Source organism: Carassius auratus, chromosome 20, assembly GCF_003368295.1.
Source record: "Carassius auratus strain Wakin chromosome 20, ASM336829v1, whole genome shotgun sequence".
In the NCBI taxonomy this organism is placed as follows: domain Eukaryota; kingdom Metazoa; phylum Chordata; class Actinopteri; order Cypriniformes; family Cyprinidae; genus Carassius; species Carassius auratus.
In genome coordinates, this window is record NC_039262.1 from 9,039,702 (window position 1) to 9,061,420 (window position 21,719).

The window sequence follows — 21,719 nt, forward strand, 5'->3', positions numbered from 1 at the left end:
ACAAACATAAAAAGCAGCCTTTTGCACAGGTTGACCAGTTATGTGAAGTGACCGGCAACTAGGTGAAATGGAACCAAATGCTACGTTGCTGTTTAATGTTAACGAGATTAACGAGAACGAGTTAATGAGAAAAATAATTTAATAACCCTCATGTTGTTCCAAAGCTTACTTCTTTCTTCTGTTGAAAGTATTCCAAAGTATATTCCACAGAAGAAAGAAAATCATACAGGATTGATTTGAGGTTGATTAAGTTCTGCAAGAATTTTCATTTTTGGGCAAACTATCCCACTGATTAACCAATCGCTCATCTTTCATAGCACAAAAATGTGAGTCATTCAAGTGAATTGGTTGGTTCATAAAATGATTCATGATTCAAGATTCTTTTTCATTTATTTATTTATAATAGGGAAATATTAAGTTAAATGCTGCTGTTTAATGCTCAACTCAGTAACCCAGGTATGTAAATTGTTTATTTTATTTATTTTCTGTAGGCTGTTTTGTATAAAGTAACTAGGATTTACACAAGCTCCAGTCTGGATCCAGAACACTAGAGAAGAGATGATGCTGGCCCCTCAGAGGACCCCAGATGATGCTAACCCTGAGACAACACACAGAACTAACAAATAATGCTACTTAATATGCAATCACATTCATCATCTGGTTGACTATGTCTTGTATAAATTTTTCTGAAAATTCCTGTCATTTTCACATAAACTGATCACCACTTATAAGCTACTACTAAAAATTTTAGAAACTTAGTTTTCTGTAAAGTTGCTTTGCAATGATTTGTATCCTAAAAAGCACTATAAATTTTTTTATTGAATTGAATAAAAAACTTTTGTATGTATAATTTGTCTTTTTTTCTGTTGATTTCTTTAATTTTTTAAAAAAAAAAAAATATTTATCTGTTCATTTGTTTTTATTTTGCATATTTCAGCTCAACCTCCTCTATAAATGACTTGACCTAAATGGCCTTATTTTTTTTATATTTTTTTTTAAAGAATTTTTCAGCTTTATTGTTTAAATTAGTAACTCATAACTTGGCTTCAGTATTGATTTTTATACTGCATTTTGCTCATCTACCTTAATTAATCTCTATGAACACTTCTGTAAAAGGGGTAGTTTCCCCCAAAATCTAAATGCTGTCTTCATTAACTCATCCTCATGTTGTTCCAAACCTCTATTACTTTATTTCTTCTGTGGAACATAAATGAAGATATAATGAAGACAAGAGGATGACAGAATTTTTATTTTGGGCGAAGGAATCCCTTTAATGTAATCAAAGTGTGGTATATTTGAACGATGAACCAAAAATATGACCATGTCCATGTGTGTGGTATTAAAGCATGGAAAATTAAAGTTCTGTGACCCGGCGGGAGGGCGTCTGGAATTTCAGTGTCAGCTGAATCAGTGGCAAGCATAACAAGATACAGCCCTCTTTTACGCAAAGCAAAACAGCTTTTTATCACAAGCTATGTTTGAAATATTTAATCTGTTGGCTTCTACATTATTCCCAGCCGATTCCCATGTTGTATGATAGGACAGCTTTTGAAGAATGTTATCTGCTGTTATTTCGTAATGTTTGGTCAATGCTCTGCACATTCCAATGACATCATTACCGAACGGGTGAGTATGCAGAAATCCCGGAGGAGGGATAAGTTGTGTTGAATCTATAAGGTCACCAATCAAATCAATGTGTAAACAAAGAGAGTGCACACAAACACAAGCACAGAGCAAATCTATGACAAGAGTTAATCTTACTTTTGTGCTCAATGTAAATAGCACTTTCTCTTTCACACACTAATCTGATTGGTTTATTTGGCCTGCTAGTTCCCACAGCTCTCGGTCATAGCTTTTGTGTGCATTTGTCGTTATTTTATCGCATCGTGTCCTACTTGCACCATGACACGGCGAATTCCATGCCTGTTTCCTCAACAAACTGCATATAACAACATGAATGTGATTTATTGATTGATCGGTAATTGGGTGATTGATTGGTTGGCTGCACGGTTGACCAGTTTAAGAATGCTCAAGGGTTCATAGCCTCTTTCTGGGCCCTTCAGCACTGTGTGTGAGTTCAGTAAGGGGTCTTCGCTCATTGCATATGAATGAGTCGGGCCTCAGGGGATCTAATGCTTACAGGCTTATCCTCCGTGGTGCTGAAGATACTTAAGGCCACTTTATGACTCTTAAAACACATTGTTATCATCCTGAAGAGATTTATGACATCTCACTGCTGCATTCCACTTCACTGTTGTAGAAAGTAAAATCCAGCGGGGACAATGGAACTGACTGGAGAGTATGAATGAGGTTATCTCATGGTGTGGCTTGATAAGTAATGAGACTCAGCAAGGGCTCTTTGTGATTGCAGAATTTCACTTTCTGTAACTCTATTAGATATTCACTGGTTTTCATCTTAGAATGACAGGAAATTGTGATTTTGGTTTCTTCAAAGCTGGGTAAAAGTACAGTCAGTTACAGTCTGAATTTGTGCGATATTGTCTCTTAAAATTGCTTTTTTGCAGCCATCGCTGAATCTGCAGCAACCACTTAGAAGTGACTCTTATGAACCTGTTCTTTTTAATGAATCAAAAACATACAACACAGCCAGTGTAGTCTGATTTATCAAATTACTTTTTGGTGCTTTGGTTTTGGAAAAGGATCTATGGAGTACTGTAAATTATTAGTCTAATTCTAAATTGGATAAATTGAAATTCCTGAAGGCGTCAAGGCCAGTGAGGACTTGTGTGGATTCTGTGTGGGCCTGGTGAAACTTTGCAGCTCCCATCACAGAGGTCAAAGTTGAAACGACATATACAATAGCAAATGGTGTTCAGGAAAGGAGCAGGGTGATTTGGGCAACCAATGAGAAAACACTGCATTTTTTGAAAATGTCAAGAGCAGGAACTTAATGTGTACTTGGCCCATTCTATACATTCATTTAATAATCACATCTGTATTTAAACCTAGATTTAAGCTAAGAGATCAACTTTATCTCTTTAGCTACCAACTTTGACATCTCTCTGAAAAGAGCAGAAGACCGTGAACTCAACACAAAGCTTACGATGACAGTAAAAGTTAAATAGACTCCAAAAGTTTCCAACCAGATACATCTGGATCTGGTCTCATGTAATTAAACCAAGTACACCCTATCTTCCAGGAAATAATGACTTGTCGGACTGCACACATCTCGCCCGTCACCTATTGACCCTGACATATCCTCACCCCCCCCCGTTGTGTCGGAGAGAACGCAGTTAAAACATTTGAAAAACGTTTAACCCGCACACCCCAGCCTCTGTTAACTGCACTACTGCTGCTTTTCATTTACGGCCTCCCCCGTCATCCATCTCCCTCGCTCCCGTTAACCACAGGAAGTCACTCACTTCCTCATTACAGCACATCAAACGCTTGCAGCGATCATAAACCCACCCCATCGTTGCACCAACACATGCCTCCAATTCTGCCACTGCGCCCCGGCCGCAACCGTTTCAAAAAGCCGCTGATTGTCTCTGTAAATCTCAGGTTATAGACACAAGCTTCATCCAATTCTTGTTTCACAGGCTCTTTGCTTGAACCACATCACGCATTCATCAGCAGGTAAATGTGTCACAAAGTGATGGAGTGATTCAGGGTTAGTGAGCGGAAGTGTGGTTTTATGGCTCGACTCTGTGTGAACTGCAATGACTGCGTGTGAGTCTGGGATTAGTTACCGTGTATGATCCACACTCATGCCGTTCGGAGGTACTGCTACAGATCAGCGTAATAAACCATGTCATTGATCTCAAGTGGTTTTAATCATGGGCCACAAATCATTTTCTCCTTAATGTTTTAGAGCGATCTGCAAATGTGCTGCGACTCCAAACAAGAAGGCTGTGAAAGCCAAGCATTTGCTGAAAAGTGTTTCGGTTGGTCTTTTTGAGCGATTGAGTTCACAGTGGTATTCAAGATCAGAGAAGTCGGGCTTTCAGAAGCATGTAATTAGAGTTAAACCAAACTGAATCTTGCATCCAGAGCTTCTGTGCGAGAACCCTTTGAATGGGTTTCCAAATAAAAGGCTGCATGCACATTTACTTTTGTTCATTTAGCAGCGGCTTTTATCCACACTGAAGTGAGGAACAACATGCATGTACATTTGGATTCAAGACGTGCATCTGAGGCCTCTATGAATGTGCTGATTGATTTTGTTATTTATAGAAACCGACCACCATAAGAGGATGAATTAATCTCCATTACTTTAATCAAAGAGAGAAAGAGAGAGAAAGGGGTGATTTAGATTTACACAACAGCAGTTTTCGCTATTGTAACTCATCTCTTTGACTGTTATGGGATTGAACTGCTGGCCTTTCGAGTTTGGATGCAAATGGATGCAAATGTAGCTAAAGCAAGCGGCCTACAATAAGCACTATGAACTGTGACTGTCGTGTGATTGAGATTAATTAATGGGGCATTTTGGTAAGAAGTTGAACAGTAACTTGGGCCAATTAAATGCACATTAGGCAAATGAATATCTTTTATTTTCTTAGAAAACAATCGTTGGCATCTATGAGTACCTTTAGCCATGGAATGCCTCAAAAGACCAACACAAAGCTCCTCAATTAACACTAGAATAATGTGAGCAGATGTTGCTTTCTGATCAACACAAACATGCATATACTAATACTCTTGTACAGTCTCGTATACATGAGTCAGTTGTGTTCATTTAAAAAAATAAATACAATTAATGCAATGACATTAGAATACTTCTTTATGGGCATTTTTTAAATTCATGAATTAATATGTCTTTTTGATATTTTATCTAATTTATACTTAAATCTCATTTATTTTTTAAACTTCTGAATGTTTTTATGATGGACGAAAGTTTCGGAGGCAGTGTGTAAACATGATTGACACTACAATGAGGTCTTTTTTTTATGTGCAAATATGTGTATGTGTGCAGTGACCTTAATGATTGAGGTTCTCGTACGTTCACAGGTAAAGAAAATATGTTATTACTTGCTTATAACACATGATATTTTCAATACAAAGAGTTCATTTCTCAAAACTTAATAATTTTTATTTTTCATGTTTGCTCTTACATGTCTGACCGTTTTGAAAATCTCCACAGGGCATGTGAATGAGTGAGTGAATGGAAAGGTGCATGAATGAGTGACTGCATGAATGAGAGGATTGGACATACCGAGGGAGGGAGAGATGAAGGGGAGGTATTTAGAAAGTTATATTGAATCAGGAATTTCCTAGAACTCTCCAGGAGGGAGGGGAAGGGGGCGTGGAGAGTTAAGCTGGACCCCCGTCCCTCTCCTGCCCCCCTGGTCAGGCTTAGAAGAGGACTCATTCTGTAGCCTTAGTCAGCATGCTCATAGGGGGCCCTCACAATGGAGCTATTCTGCGGACAAAGAGTAGAGTTAATGCCACTATTCCACTGCGCTATGCTGCTGGGGGGCTCTTCTCAGGGCCGCCGCTAGCGTTGGCTTGTGTTAGCCATGGTGAAAGGTAATTTTCCCCTCAAACATGGTTCGGAGTTTAAGGCAGATGACAAATCAGAAGTCACACATGAGGTAGTGAAGTAGCAACAGGAGGAAATCCATAATTAATTTTCATATCTTTAAAATGTAGTTTAAATGGAATGAAATCTGCTTTTTTTCTCAAAATTGTGAGATGTTTTTACATTTCCCATAGCGGAGATATCCCATGTCATCCATATCTTATTAACTTTATTGATAACAATATATCCATGCATATAATTCTTCTTCTTCATCACAGCTTGTACAGAGACATATACAAGTGATCTAGATGAGAGTGGAACAACAGCCAATGGCAAGAGTTTCGGGGCAGGACAACCTTTTTGATTACTAATTGCAGTTGTTGGAGACCTGTTTGAAAACAGTATACGACCCGTTTTGTATCGCAAGTGCAGAAACGCATCTCTCCACTGTGCCTATACTTTAAATCAAAAGGCCAAAAAGAGGTTCATTTGCACAGTTATTGTATATGTGTGTGAATGAACATGTTTTTTTTTATGGATGTATGTGGGTGTGTGTATGCGTGGATGTCACACACTTTTGTTAAATGAGCTGAGCCTTTGTTAACATGCCCTTAAGCACACCTAACCCTGACACCACAACCTCTCCCCTCTCTTTTATCTTCATTCATATAAGTGTCCTTCATCTTTCCATCATTAAAAATGTTCTCTCCTCACACTCCTCCTCACATTAAAACCCTTCTCATGTTGTTCCAGACTTTCGTTTGTCAGTGAAACACAAAAGCAGACATTTTGAATAGCGTCTAGTAATGTCTTTTTGTGCAACTATAATGAATGAATTAAGCTTTCACGATTCAAAAAGATCACAAAAACACCATAAAGTATTATAAAAATGGTCCATAACTGTTGTGGTACAGTTGCTTGAAAACCTATAGTAGCTTTGTGTGTAAAACAAGGTGAAATAGACTGAAATCAGAACAATTCAAATGGCTTATATGGTTGTGGCACTAACGATTCACCAACCAGATCTGAATCAAAATAATGATTCATTCACAAATTGTTCAGACTTCCTTTCAGAGTGCTCATTCAAGTGCATGCTGAACTTGAATCAAATGGTCCACTTTTATGGTGCTTTTTAGTCGTTTTAGGACTTGACATCTCATCCACTTTCATTATAGTGGCCTGGATATTCACATAATTGTATTCCGTGCAACAAAGAAAGGTTTGGAACTACACAAAAGTGAGTAGATGATGACTAGTAAGTGATAATTTGTTTTTTTGTGTGTGTGTTCTTTATCACAGCATTGCTCGCTGTTGTTGACTTTTGAAAGTGCTGAGGGCACTTATTACTGATGGGTGGAGCGGAGGGGAAGTACATTTAAGGCAGTGCAACTCTAGACAGGATCTAAGGTCTTTGTCGGACATAAAGCATGTGGTCTTCTTTCTCCAAAGCGTGGCCTATAATGGCTGTCATGGTCGTTAAGCGATTGTATTACTCCCAGCAGGTGAAGGGCGAATCTCCTCATAACCTTCCTTTATTTTTCCTTCCCTTTTGTCGTTTACAAGCCATTGTTTGGGGCGAAGGCGAGGAAAAAGAGAGAAAAAAACTTTCTGCTGTTCTTTTGAAGGGTAAGCTGTTGTGCCTCATTGTTACGGAGGGACTTTGATGTTTTAAGTTTTAAATGGTGAGTCAGAGAAAGTTTTGGATATGACAGACTAGGTGAGGTGTCCCATTTCTGAGGGGAGTTTTCGTAGGGGTGTTTTTGAAGGGGATTGGATTTCTTTCTGCTTTCACCTGCTCTGAAGTCCTTATAAGTTCAGTGACATCCGCTCCGGAGTCTTCTAGAATGGACTGGGGCCTAGTAGGCTTGGATTTGAAATGTGCTTTATTCAGCAGCTCTAAGCTACCCAATTCTGGCCCTATCAACTTTGATGTTACATACAGATAATACATGCCACTGTTTACACTTGGCTTTAAAATCCATCTCTGATGATCAGAGCACAATTGGTCAGGCCAGACAGATCGCCTTTTACACCTGGAAGTCAAATGCATCTCAAATGTGACTCCTGTGACCACCTGATCCCACTTTTTTTTTCTGATTTCATCACTACAAACATTACTTTGTATGTATGCATGCTGCTGTATGTTGATAAAACAGAAAACAATACAAACCACAAAAACTTTTGTTTATAAATATACTTCCATATTCTCTCTGTCTCTATAAACTATATATTACTTTATGGGTATGTGCTTAACATAATCTTTCAATGCATGTTGACTTCAGGTAGCCTAAAGAGGCCAACTTCCTGATCAGATGTTAATATTCCTAATATTACTTTTTGAGCAGAAAATAATTTTCTCTCATACATATTTTTTTTATTGCTTATATACATTACATTTACAGTGAAGGCCTGTTCACATCAAGGATAATAACTATTACAATAAAGACATAGTTTTAAAAATCAGTTTACATTTAAAAATTATAAATAAACCCTAATATAAAAAACAACTTTATTGCCAAGGAAAAAAACTCATAAGTTATTAAATATAATTTTTAATTTAATTTAATTTAATTTAATTTAATTTAATTTAATTTAATTTAATTTAATTTAATTTAATTTAATTTAATTTAATTTCTATTTAAATTAACATAAATTATTTTTATTGGTTTTAGTTAATAACAAAACTGCTCCAGTCTGAACTAGTTACAACATGGGCAAAAAACACTAAGTTCCAATTAAATGCCATTTTTGTCTTCTTCCTTTCAGAGTGCTCATCCAAGTGCATGCTGAACTGTCTTAATGGCACCATGTGTTACCTTACAACCTCACAAACCTACAATTACAGGTTTAGCAATTAGCTGTGAATGTGCTTTTTAACACATAATCAACACTCATTTGGGGGAAGGGTGCTTGCAAGGCAATAAATACACAATATGGGAGTATTTGATTGTAGCATTCATGTTAAGAAAAAAAGAAAGAAAGAATAATTAGGCCATTTAGCCGATGATTCTTTTTCAGAATGACTTACAAAAGTAAGAATCAATCATCATCACTCATAATTATATCAGCAGCTACATAGATTTGAGATATGGCTCATTTCATACTGAATCTCACTCTTTCCATCAAAGCAACCAAGCAGTACTGCCACGAATGTCTTCATTCTGCGTAAATTCAGACTAATTATTTGCTTGACTGCAATTCCAACGTAATTAACCTTGAGCATCATAAAAGAGGAGTTGCTGACTGGTGGGAAATATGGGAAAAAAGCTCACTGTGATTCGATTATATCAGGCGATTTATATTTTCAACAATGTCGTTTTCACATTCAACAGCTGTCGGGCAGAGGAAATGGGATATGTGCTTCAAATTAAGTAGGCTAATTCATTAATCTGATTTAACAATAAGAAAGGAAAGAAAAGTTAATTAGTTGAATTGGTATATATTATCAGCTGGTTCTTGTATTGGCCTCAATGGCCTGTATGTTTGTCTCAAATGAATGATTACCAAAGTAGCCTGGAGTGCACCATAAAAGAATAGAATAGGGGTCAGGAAGAGAAACAGATGCCTTAAAACAAGGCACTTGAACTAATCTAGATGTGTTTGAGGTTCTCTTAATTGGGGATATGTGTTAGCGTCATGTGTGCAGTGAGGGTAGCAGGCGTCTGTGATTAGATTGTGCTGTGATCCATCAGATGGACTGACAGGTTGGTAATGGCCTATATTCTCCTATCAACCCTAGCGTGGCAGTACTCTGACACCAAAACGGCAGCTTGGCGTCATTTGCCATGACCCAGTATCTTGAAGTTGGAATATTTTTTTTTTTTTACATCAATTAAATTGACAATATGCTGGTCTGTGTCCTCTATTGCTCTCTGCTAAATTTAAATAAATAGATAAATAATTTAAACATAAAAATGAACATAAAACCTGATGTTTCAAGGGTTCTTTTTTAAAAATGTTTGAAAACATAAATGCGTATAATTAATTTATTATTTTTACATTTTATTGTATAATTCTGTATTTATTTAATGCTCTTGTATTTTTATTTTTTTGGCTCAATAAATGCTCTCTGCCTTTATTTTTTATTTATTCATTTGCCAGATGGGTTCTATCCAAAGAAACTTACAAATGCTTTTGTGACTTTCAAATAATATTTTGAAATATTTTGAATTTCAAATATATCCTTTCAAACGATTAATGTGATGCAATGCTTAATTTTCAGCATCATTACACTAAATTTAACCTCAAATTTACATGATCCTCAGAAATTATTCTAATATGCTGATTTACTGCTCAAGAAACATCATCAATGTTTATACTGATCACTCTTTCTGTGGAAAATGTAATAAACTGCCATTCAAAACTTATATAAGATGAAAAAACAAAAGCTAAATAGAAAGAAATTAATACTTTTATTCAATATGGACACATTAATTTAATCAAAAGTGAATGTATGAATATTAAAAAAGATTTGTTTTTCCAATAAATGCTTGTCTTTTAAACTTTCTATTTATCATAGAATACAGAAAAAAAAATGTATGTATCACTGTTTCCATAAAATATTAAGCATCACAGCTATTTGCATCATGAATAACAATAGGAGCAAGTATAATTAAGATGATACATCTTAGTGGGAAAATAATTAGGACTTAATTATTTAATTGATTTTTTTTCTTACACATATGGCACTGGGGTCTCTGAGACCCTAACCATAAATACAATCAGCCAGGACAGAATAACTGACTGACTACAGAACAATTGCCAAACAGGAACGGTTTGAGGAAATCTGTTTATAGCCACAGTGAACTAATCAATACAGTGGAGTAACTTACAAAGCACTAAATCAGTGGCTTGAGTGTGTTCCACAACACACACACATATACACACACACACATTAAACTAAATGCCTCACTGAGGTTCATTAAGTTGATTTCCTTTGAGGGCTGGCCTACATTTGTCTAAGAAGCTCCAACTTCTTCTCTGTGATCAAACAGACAGATAACTGTCAGAGTCGGAGAGATCAGGACATTTGAACAATAGCACCGCCCCCTACCAGCCCTGAATTGTTACGCTTGCTTTCCTAACCTCTGCCCTTTTCTTCAGGCTCTCGTAATGCTGAAAGGCCTGTGCCATCTCCAGTGCGCTATATCATCCAGTGTTCAGAAGTGTGTGTGTCTCCCTAGGTTAAAGGTGCTATTCTGTCAGGTCACGGACATCAAACCTAGTTGATGGGACTTTAATTAGCATGAAATGGGCATTTTGTCTCTGGTTCTGACAGTTATTCCCCTCTGAAGAGACTTCTCAGGAGTCTCCCACTAAACGTAAAGTTGTTTGCTGAAAAAAAATGTGTTTGTTCAATCTCAAAATTATTTGATTAAACTGCCAAAAGTTATTTAGAAATTATATCTTTCATTTTGTGGCTCTTAATCTGTCTCATTTAGTCTGTACTGCTTTAATAATTAACTCATTTGTCCTGGTGGTTTATTTAAGCTAGTCATGGACCTGGCTATGTGTAATTTGCTGTAATGCTCTCTATAATGGTAAGTTTAGTTTATACGGCAGCAAAAAAAGAATAAATCAGGCCAAGCACATTTGTACACAAACTTTTGTGAAAGAATGATGGTTTCTGACGCACAAAGCACACACATAGAGCGCTCATTACTCTCAGGGTGAAAGGTAAGAGTCTTTTACAGGGCAGTTTGAGTTATGACCCTAAAAACCCCTGGCAACATCTGGACTCTATAATATGGACCAACCAGTACTGGACACGATCACAGTTTAGGCATCTTAATGAGGTCATCATTTCAACAGAACTAAATTAGTCAAAATGTTGTGAAAATAAGATGATCAATATTAACACTTAATGTACAGTATTTAGACATTTTGACTGCACAGTTAATAGAAAAATTATTGTTATTGCTATGAATTCTGCAGCGATTTAAATTATATGCACTACCGGTCAAAAAGTTTGAAATGATACATGCATTTATTTGCTGGAAAATACAGTAAAATCAGTAATACTGTGAAATATCATTATAGTTGATTTGATGCTGTTTTCTTATTATATATTATGACATTTTTTTTGCTAATATTTGTGGAAACTGTGTTTCAGTACAGAAAAAATAATAAAAATAATAAATAATAAGCAGCACATCTATTTCTAACATTGATAATAATACGTAAATAATAAGAATACTTTTTATATTGGAACACCAAGAAATAATTGATAATAATTGAGCACCAAATTATCAAATAAAAATAAATTATTGTGATTACAATAGAGAAAATATTGTCTTCATCATTTAGTTCCACCAGACACCGAATAAAAGCAACGTTTGTTTTAGTAGAATTCAATCAGATTTGGAGGATGTCCTGCTTCTCTCTCTCTCTCTCTCTCTCTCTATATATATATATACTCAGCGGCCACTTTATTAGGTACAACTGTTCAATTGCTTGGTAACACAAATTGCTAATCAGCCAATCACATGGCAGCAACTCAATGCATTTAGGCATCTAGTTGTGGTGAAGACTTGAGTCCAAAGTTCAAGTTCAAACTGAGCATCAGAATGGGGAAGAAAGGGGATTTAAGTGAATTTGAACGTGGAATGGTTGTTGGTGCCAGACGGGCTGGTCAGAGTATTTCAAAAACTGCGGATCTACTGGGATTTTCACACACAACTATCTCTAGGGTTTACAGAGAATGGTCCGAAAAAGAGAAAATGAAAATGCCTTGTTGATGTAAGAGTTCAGAGTGGAAGACTGGTTAAAGATGATAGAAAGGCAACAGTAACTCAAATAACCTCTCGTTACAACCAAGGTATGCAAAAAAATATCATCTCTGAACGCACAACACATTGAACCCTGAAGCAGATGAGCTACAGCAGCAGAAGACCACACCGGGTGCCGCTCCTGTCAGATAAAAACAGGAAACAGAGGCTAAAATTTGCACAAACTCACTAAAATTGGACAATAGAAGATTGGAAAAACATTGCCTGGTCTTGATTTCTGCTGTGACATTCAAACAGTATGGTCAGATTTTGTTGTAAAGAACATGAAAGCATGGATCCATCCTGCCTTGTCTCAATGGTTCAGGGCTGGTAATGGTATGGGGAATATTTTCTTGGTACACTTTGGGCCCCTTAGTTCCAACGGACCATCGTTTAAACGCCACAGCCTACCTCAGTATTGTCGCTGACCATGTCCATCCCTTTATGACTACAGTGTTCCCATCTTCTGATGGCCACTTCCAGCAGGATAATGCACCATGTCACAAAGCTCAAATCATCTTGAACATGACAACGAGTTCACTTTACTCAAATGGTCTCCACAGTCACCTGATCGCAATTCAATAGAGCAGCTTTAGGATGTGGTGGAAAGGGAAATTCAGATCATGGATATGCAGCTGACAAATCTGCTGCAACTGCATGATGCTATCATGTCAATACAGACCAAAATCTCTGAGGAATGTTTCCAACACCTTGTTGAATAAAAGCAGTTCTGAAGGCAAAAGGGGGTCCAACCCAGTACGAGCAAAGTGTACCAAATAAAGTGGCCAGTGAGTGTGTGTGTGTGTGTGTGCACCTGGTATTCCCTACAAGTATAGTAATACAAGGAAATTTTGACCTTGTAAGGAAATTTTACGTCCCCATGAGGAAAACAGCTTATACATCATATAGAATAGCAGAAAGTTTTCTGTGAGGGGTTGGTTAAGGGGTAGGGTTAGGGTAAGCAGATACAGTTTGGACAGTAGAAAAAACATTATATCTATGGAATGCCCCCCCCCCACCCCAAATGGAAATCAGTATGTGTGGGGGTGGGGTGGGGGGGGGGATTGTCGTTGTTGTTGTGTGATACTGGGGTCAGACTCATTGTGTCATGGATGAAAGGCTATGTTTGCACACGTGCTGGAGGTTAAAATGAAAATGAGCTAAAAAGCAACAAAGAAAACACAGTGGACGATTCTCTGAAGGAGCGACAGGGAAGAGAGAGAGAGGTGGCTGACATTTACGGGGCACTGCCATCTGTATGGTAATTGCTACACACTGGTAAAGTTTGATCGCATGCATTTTCTTTCTCTCCTTCTCTCTCACCACTACAGTACACATATTATCACATTCTGCACCTGACCCAGAACAGATGGCATCCCCTCCCCTCTCCTCTTGCCCCCTGGAGACAATGCCCATCCAGTGAAGGGCATTTTAAAGCTGGCATCCTTTTGTTTGGGTGGCAACTCTGCATGTTACATGGATTAGAGCATTTCTGACGGTGCCGGTTGATAAGAATCAGAGCATGTTGTTATGACTTTGGCTTTTGTTGTAAATCCTGTCTTTAGTCTGTCTACAGTTTTCCATATGTTGTCCATCCTGTGACTCCACAACAAGAGCTGGTCCCCTCATACAGCGGAGGCTTGATTGACAGGCGGACACTGAAATGTGTGAACATTCCAGATCCCAGAGGAGACATTTTTTAAGGTGGGGTTTTTTAAAATGTCACTATACTGCATATATATATATTTATTATATTATATATTAGTGTTTTTAAGGCATTACTTTTTTGATAGTACCCATCAGAACAGTTCAAAATCTGTGCTTTTGAACTTGAAGTCCCTTCCGACTGAACTTCATAACCCCTTTTGAGACTGATTCAAATATAGACACACATATTTAACCCTACCATAAACAATAATACACTCACATAGTATGCAGCTCTTGTCTCCAAGTTTATTACAGGACAACATGCATGTCTGAGACCAATACATAACAATCAGACAACAATAACTAATGTTTGTGCAGGAGAAAAGAAAAAAAATATGAGAGAACATATGTGACATATAACACATGAAGGGTGAAAACAGGTAAACTGATTTCAATTAAGTTTATTTTTATTATTGTTTAAACACTGTAAAATTATTTTTCGAAGTTGTAAATAAAGATAATTGGAGTATGTTTTACGAGAAATGCAATTTCAGGTTTTCAACCTCAAAATTTCACATGTAATGTTACTTGCCACAATTTTATAGCAAATTCTGAGTGAAAAAAAACAATCGTGTTTTATATACAAATTGTTTCAAAGAAGCTTCACAATCTCTATCTGAGTAAATCTCAGGTTTGAAAAACTAAATAACATACAGAGTGTTGTACAGTGGCCAGTTCTATCAGTGTACACATGGTGGTGTGTTATTGTCTTAGCTCGAGGCTTTGTTTTTGTTTTTTTCCATAACCAGGCAGGATAAGCCATTGGCCAGATGGCACAGTGGGGTCCCATGGTTACCTCATCCTGGGGACCAAACATCGCTGACACGCACACATCTACAACACAGACTGTTATGTAACCAATCAGTCTAGACGGTCCAGTTTATAATCGCAGGTCTCTCTCTCTCTCTGTGCTCTGCCAGACCTTGTTTCTCCTGTACTGAACTCTTATTCTGTCTGTTTATTCTGGACCAGAGAAAATGGTTCATTGTGACATATTGGTGGGCGGGTCTTCAGTCAGCTTTCAGGCCATGTGACTGAAGTTAGTAAACACAAGCCCGCTCTACGGTCCAGCAGGATATTAGAAGCACTGGTCACGATGGCCTCCGCACAAAAGACGCCCCCTTCTCCCGCCATTTGCACATACACGTACACACACATGCACAAATAGAATAAAACACACTCACACTTGAAGTCTGCCACGCTGCAGCTGCTCCAGTTTCCATGGTAACGCGAAGAACAATGAGGTGAGAAGCTGCGGAGGGCAGTCTGAGTGTGTGCTGCGCACGCTTTCATATCCACTCGCGCTGAGAGTGTGTGTGCCAGCGTTTGTTTTTGTGTATGAGTGCCTGAAAGTGCATGTGGATGTGCCCTGCCGGTTTCTAAATCAACTGAAAGAGAGAGAGAGAGTGAATAACGAGGGAGATACTCGTTCTCCTTTGTCAGAGAGGGCTTGGTCAACCAGATCTTTCTTCATAGGGAGGCAGATGGAGGGAGAATGGCTTGATGAATGAAAAACAGGAAAGGTTGAAAAGAAAATTTGGGGAAAAGGTCCAAAACATGCTGTAAATATGTTTTTTTTTTTTAAATAGGAGTCAATTTAAGTACGTAGATATTAGATTTGTTTCAAGTATCTTATAATAAAGTCAGTTTTGACTTGATGTCGACGTAAAAAACTGAGAAAAAAACTAGATTTGTCCAGTTATTTATGCTTGAAATGAGGGAAAGGTATTTTTATTTGACAGCATGATTTAACTATGGGTTTTTGCTTTCAAAGTCATAACTTACATCCCCTTGAATGTCATAACTAAGTGAGTTGTTTCAGGATGTGTATGAAATGTGGATGTTGTCGCCTACAAAGAGGCTTCAAACATGTCTGAAATGTAGTTCAGTGTTTTATTTCTCAATTCCTGACAGGACTAGTGGCGACACAGAAGCACTCATCCTTTGACAAGCTCTTTTGTTTTCAAAATGTCTATTTATTTTTCAAAATGAGGTATTTCAAAGTGCTGTGAGTTGCAGCACTAAAATGTACATTATAGAAAAGGAGAAAAAAAAACTTTTTTCCCCCACTGACCCAGTTCTATGAACCCAATACTTACAAATATATAAACAAAGAAAGAGAAAGACAGCAAAGAATAGGAGCCTTATAAATGGAGTATGAAAGAATTTTCTGTACAAAAGAAATTAAGGTAGGAAAAACGATAAAAACAAGATAAAGTGTTATCTACTCAGAACTCATTTTCATACGAAAATATATAAGTATCAAATTTAGTATGTATCAGAAGCACACTAAAGCATAAATGTAGGAATTAGTAAAGCGTGTCATAATAAGAGAGATTACAAGACAGAAAAGAATCCAAAAACAAAACAATGTGTCCTTATATTACAAACATCCTCACAAATCGAGGTCTTACAGTACTTGTTAAAGGTATATAAACTTCCAGTCTAGTTATTGGCAGCTTTTGACATCTTTATAAAAACCAAAAGACAATAATCGTATACAAAAACAAGGCAGACTGAGTGTATGTGATTTTAAAATCTAATCTATTTACAAAAGTGTCTGACATCAAGGTGCGCAGAGGTACATCCATGAGATTCGGCACCGGTGAGGTGTGAGAGATTATAGCCATTCGTAGTGTCTCGTGTCATTTGTTTAGTGTCTGTTTTTGCAGGAAGGGCATGAACACAAATTTCGTCGACCCAATCACGTTTTGAAGACTAGCTGTGTTTATGAGAGTCTTTCCATTGAGGAGAAATTGGGTTTACCCAACTCCATTGTAGCGTGATTGGGGTGACAAAGTAAACCTGAAACATTCTCGGCGTCAAAAAATGTGCAAAAAAGTGTCAGCAGTGAGTGTTCCTAGAATGTATTTTAGGCCATTAGCCTTAGCGTTCCGTCGTTCGTCATTTGACGTCGACAATTAGCTGTAAAGCGATCGGCCAACAAGGGTTAAGTGTTAGCGAGTCCTGGCCTGCTCAAGCCTGCGGAGGAGCTTTTGTCGTCGGGCCTGCAATCTGTCTTTCTCGTGCTGGAGTCGGAGCTCTTGGGCCTCTAGGGAGCTGACGTACTCGGTGGCCTTCTTCAGGATGACCACCTTCGCCGCTTTGTCATTGCGTGCCAGCTCAGGCACCTGGTCACGCAGAGTGAGAAAGCTAGAGCGCAGGTCGTTGCGCCGCTGGCGCTCCAGGATGTTGTGGTTTCGCCGGCGTTCACTGTCCTCAGAATCAGAGCATCGAGGACTACTGGAGTCGCTCTTCCTCATTCGCTGGCTTGGTACACCATTAGTAGGGGAGTTTGGGGAAGAGTTCTGGCTCCTGCCAGTGCGTAGAGTTGTAGTGCTGTTGTCGATTCTGAGTTTCTTGCTTGGGGGAGCGCTTGGTACGTCTTGCTGGTCGGAGTAAGGGGATGGGGCTGCGTAGTTATGCTGCTGCTGGTGGATGGAGGCTGCTGCCGTCCTCTTCAGAATGAGCTCCTGTGGGGCTTTGCTCACCCCGGATCCCAGCCGCCCTCCTGCGGATGCTTGAGGGTTGGAGGCGGCAGACAGACCAGTGTTGGTTATCTTGCTGGTGATGGAGCGCCTTTTCTCCACCGTGACGACATCGATCTCCTCCTCTTCTTCTTCGTCATCTTCATCGTCATCATCATCATCACCATCTTCTTCTTCATCATCTTCGTCATCTAGGGGGAAAAAAGGAGATTTAGGTTAGCAGGTTTGTTGTGCAACCATTCCTCTAGAGGTGCACAGGTATGAACAAGTGCACTTAAAGGAAACATGCCTGTGTTTTCTCTGGGCGTGTGCTAGGGTTAATGTCTTTGTGTGGGCAGATGAGACAATTGCTCAGTGCAATCATCTGAACATGCTCTGTCAAACAGAGGAGCTGGATTCTCACCAGATTGGACCACCTTAGATTTGACTTTCTACTTTAACACACACCCTCTATTTATGGCGTCTAATGATGGGGTTTGCGAGCACATGAGCATTTCGTCATGTCATATTTTCTTACAAAAGCTGTTTTGCTGTCAAGTTAGACATTCCGCTTGGTGCTTTCTGAAATGGTGACACATTTCAGGTTAAGCTTAGATGTCAAGACGGCCTCAGTGTGAAGCCCGAGAGCTATGTTTATGAGATAATGGATGTGATTATCAGCTAAACCACACATGAAGACTGTTTGACATTTACTGGAGCCCACAGCCTCTCATTTGAAAAGATCCCTACAGGAAACTGTCTGCCAGCACTAAGGAGAGACCAAATGTGCCAATTTAGTCTCCAACAGAATGCAGACAGTCATCGCTGGTTTGCCGCGAAAAGGGATAACAGGACTGGCGGGAAAAACTAGTGTTGTAATCGTGTGGTCCAATTATTCGCGGGCTTTGCCGAGTAACACTGATCTGATGGTGTCTTAAGCCGATGCCCTGGAGGGGCGCCAAGCAGACAGCTGGAGGAAAGGCTCCGCTTGTTCAAAGCCGTCACCCTGTAAAGAGAGATGACCCATCATCTCTTTTTTCCCCCTTCCTTGTCTTTTTTTCTCGTGATTATCATTCACTGCACCTCTCTGGGAGATGCTCGGCTTGCCAAGCTCAGCCCACTGGGCAGAAAGGAGGGGGGGCATGTTTGCCTTTCTCGTGGATGCACGCGCATGCCTCCTTTTTCGCATGCTGGTGCCCAGTGCCAGCTCTTATTCTCTCACCCACGTGTGATTGTCGTTTGGGATTTGCATTTGAAACAAGTTCTCATTTCGAAGGGAAGCGACTTATTGGGGGGCACTGAATTTAGGGGGTTGGCTTTTATGCAATCTGCCCTTGCTCATACCCCCCTCCCAAACATCTGAGCCTTTGGTTTTAAACAATCAAGTGCTCTCAATTTATACATAAAAATAGCAATTTTAAAAATAACATTTATTTCCCAAAACATATCGTAAGAAACACAATGCTGTGACCTAATAAATTCTCAAATTAGATTGTGATTCCATGCCTTAAGCCAGATTAATGGAAGGCAGATAAGGACATGTTTTCCTGTGTAATAGGGCTCAGTGACGTTATTCTCTGCATTAAATCTTTAATCATGAGCTATTCAGCCAAATGGCTCAACGTCATGGACAACATCAAAAATTACCGCCATCTACTGGGTATGCAGACAGAGTATTACATAAACTCCCCATCGCCGCCCACTACTACTACATAGTGTATGTTTGCGCGCGTGTGTCTGTTTGTGAGTGTGCGACCAACAGTCTGGAATGTCGTACACTAATCCGATTCAGGGCCTGTCATATGATCTTCAACAATAACCCCAATGACCACTCACAAACTAGTCCAAACTATAGATTACCAAACAATTTAACAGCAGCATTATCATAATTTATTGCTTATGGTCATTAATACAAAATAAAAATTATATAACATAATTATAAAAAAATGATATATATGTATATACATATACAGATTTTTTTTTAGAAAATAGGAAAAAAATAATTCATGACATATTCAGTGACAGTTTCTAGCATGTCAGGAGACACTTACCAGAGTCACTTGGTGTCTCGTCCGCACTGACTGGAGGCAAGTGTTGGCTCCTCAGCTGTGTTAAACTTTGGCTGCTGCTGCTCCCGTTTCTTTTGTTGAGTGGATAAGGGAAAACAATGGTGGGGTCCACACACTCTGGTATAGAGTGGCTCATTTCAGGTGTTTTGATTATCGTGTCTTTACCAGCTTCAGTAACAGTAGGAGCAGAGATGGCTTTCCCGAGTTTTTCGTTCACTACCCGCTCCAGTTTCTCACGTGCTGAGAAGCCACTCCACATGCAGTCCTGAATAATTATGGAATTGCCTGTATTATCGAGAACTGAGCCAAAAAGGTCCCCGTCTGATGCCCCCCAAATGTCGTCTTCTGGTAAGAACAGAAGCTCGGAAGCCCAGTCCAAAGGGTCTGTTAATCCATATCCCATCAGAGAGCAATCCCCAGCCACAGCACCCAGCTCCCCTGGGTCCCCTGGAAGCGCTGCCCGGCTCGGGGACAGAGGAGGAGTGGGAAGCAGCTCGAATTTTTTCCAGATGTCCTCACCAGGCGGTGCAGCGTCTGGTCTGCAGAAGTAGAAGTCATCTTCGTCCGGGTAGAAACAAGGCTGCAAGGAGTCAAACTCCAAATCGGAGTTCATAGTTTTAGCTGGCATTCTCCCTGTGAAAGACACAAACTGATGTCTTAGGATCACCACAGCATTTAAAATAATTAAAATTTTATTAATGATTCTCATTCTAATTTCTAATAAAGTATCATCTCACTGTGTAGTGTGATATTAGTAATATTCAATATAATACTCTTAAATAAACTTGAAACTGAAAATGCATTAAAAACACACCCTTTCAACCAAACAGCCTAGATATTTGAAATAATTATTATTATTAAATACTACTAAAAATTAATAAAACCTGTACAAAGCTTTTGTCATAAAGACATCTGTAAGTAATTAAAGAATACTATAATAGAATATTTTGTTGTAATAAAGTTCCGTACAGCAGTGTCTTAATCCACAGATGTCTCTGAAGTGTCCTCTCTACATTGTTTATTGTGATAGCGTTCATTAACTCACTTAAACTTAAACTGCGCTGTTATTATAGGACAAGACACAAACTCCTTCAATAGCAAGTCGAGCAGACAAGCAAATAGTTTAGAAACAAGATTTCGCGTGAATGAAACCGCTAGTTTAACTGACGCTAAAAGACGTGAGCGTCCTACCTCTGCGTCTGTTTTCTTGTCCCTTCTTTATCGCAGTCACTGTGCCCCCGTTTGGAGTCGCACATCTACCCCAGCGACTGAAGACTGTCCTGCGCTTCTGTGTTCGAGGCTGTGAAGTATTTTCTCGCTGTTAGCGTTTAGAAGAGAAGAAACGTGGCTCCTCCTCCGGTGGGCTGGGCGCGGGCGAGGTATGTGCTGTTTGATTTTCAATGGAAAGAGCATCAGTTTGCGCTAAGGTGTTTAATTCGCTGATAATGAAATAACAGATCACTCCAAATAAATAAATAAATAATCACGTCCTTAACACGCGTGACTTCTTAAGTGGAACGCAAAAGGAGATGTTGGACAAAATAAGCTACAGATCTCAGTTCACGGTCACTTTCATTGTGTGAGAAAAAGCTGTTAAAGTAAACGAGTCCCTTCATATATTCCTCTACACATATTTTGTGTTTAGCGAAAGAAGTTGAACATGTTTAGAACAACATGATGGTGTATAAACGATGGTTGAATTTAAAGAAGTCACTTTTAAGAGACTGGAGTAGAGTTTAGTTTAATGACTTGATGGGTTTTATTTTTGTTTGTTACTGTACTGTGTAATTTGCTTTATTCAGAACATAAACGCAGTTGCAGACTATAAGCGTTCGAACAGGATGGAGCGTGTTGTGAATGGATCAGAGCGACTCAGCAGCATCTCATTGTTCAGAGACGAGCCGCATAACATCACCGTGTCGACTCTCTTCTGCCGCCATGTGGACACGTGATTAATGTCTGTGTTTACATTCAAGTAGCAAGGTATGTTTTCTTTTGTGATGCTGCTCATCCACGAAAATTCTTATCATATAGCGGTCGATACGTCACTGTATAGTATAGATTGTGTTGATTTGCTTCTAAAGTTGGGATTGTGGTGGGTGGAATGGGCGTTGTAGGTAGAAGATGCTATTATGTAATTGTTCTCCGCCTCAGCGTTTGAAGCCATGGCGTTTTGATCCATCACACTCTTTAAAGGAGTTGTTGTATGTATTTGGAGTATGAAAAT

The 21,719-nt window shown here is 38.9% G+C and overlaps 1 protein-coding gene across 1 annotated transcript; it reads right to left on the reverse strand.

Annotated features, from left to right (window-relative positions):
- Positions 1–15,911: 15,911 nt before the first annotated feature.
- On the reverse strand, positions 15,912–20,829 carry mycn (MYCN proto-oncogene, bHLH transcription factor). Its single transcript, XM_026290901.1, has 3 exons — positions 20,684–20,829; positions 19,475–20,125; positions 15,912–17,635 (listed from the first exon to the last, which is right to left on the reverse strand). Exons 2-3 carry the CDS (start codon positions 20,118–20,120, stop codon positions 16,914–16,916), a joined length of 1,368 nt encoding a protein of 455 aa, XP_026146686.1. The 5' UTR covers positions 20,121–20,125; positions 20,684–20,829; the 3' UTR covers positions 15,912–16,913.
- Positions 20,830–21,719: the final 890 nt, after the last annotated feature.

Bases quoted from the DNA above. Each gene is read 5' to 3' on its own strand.
- mycn (XM_026290901.1), bottom strand. From the start codon at position 20,120: ATGCCAGCTAAAACTATGAACTCCGATTTGGAGTTTGACTCCTTGCAG. The intron at 17,636-19,474 runs GTAAGTGTCTCC...TTTTCCCCCTAG, and splicing joins CGAGACACCAAGTGACTCTG to ATGACGAAGATGATGAAGAA.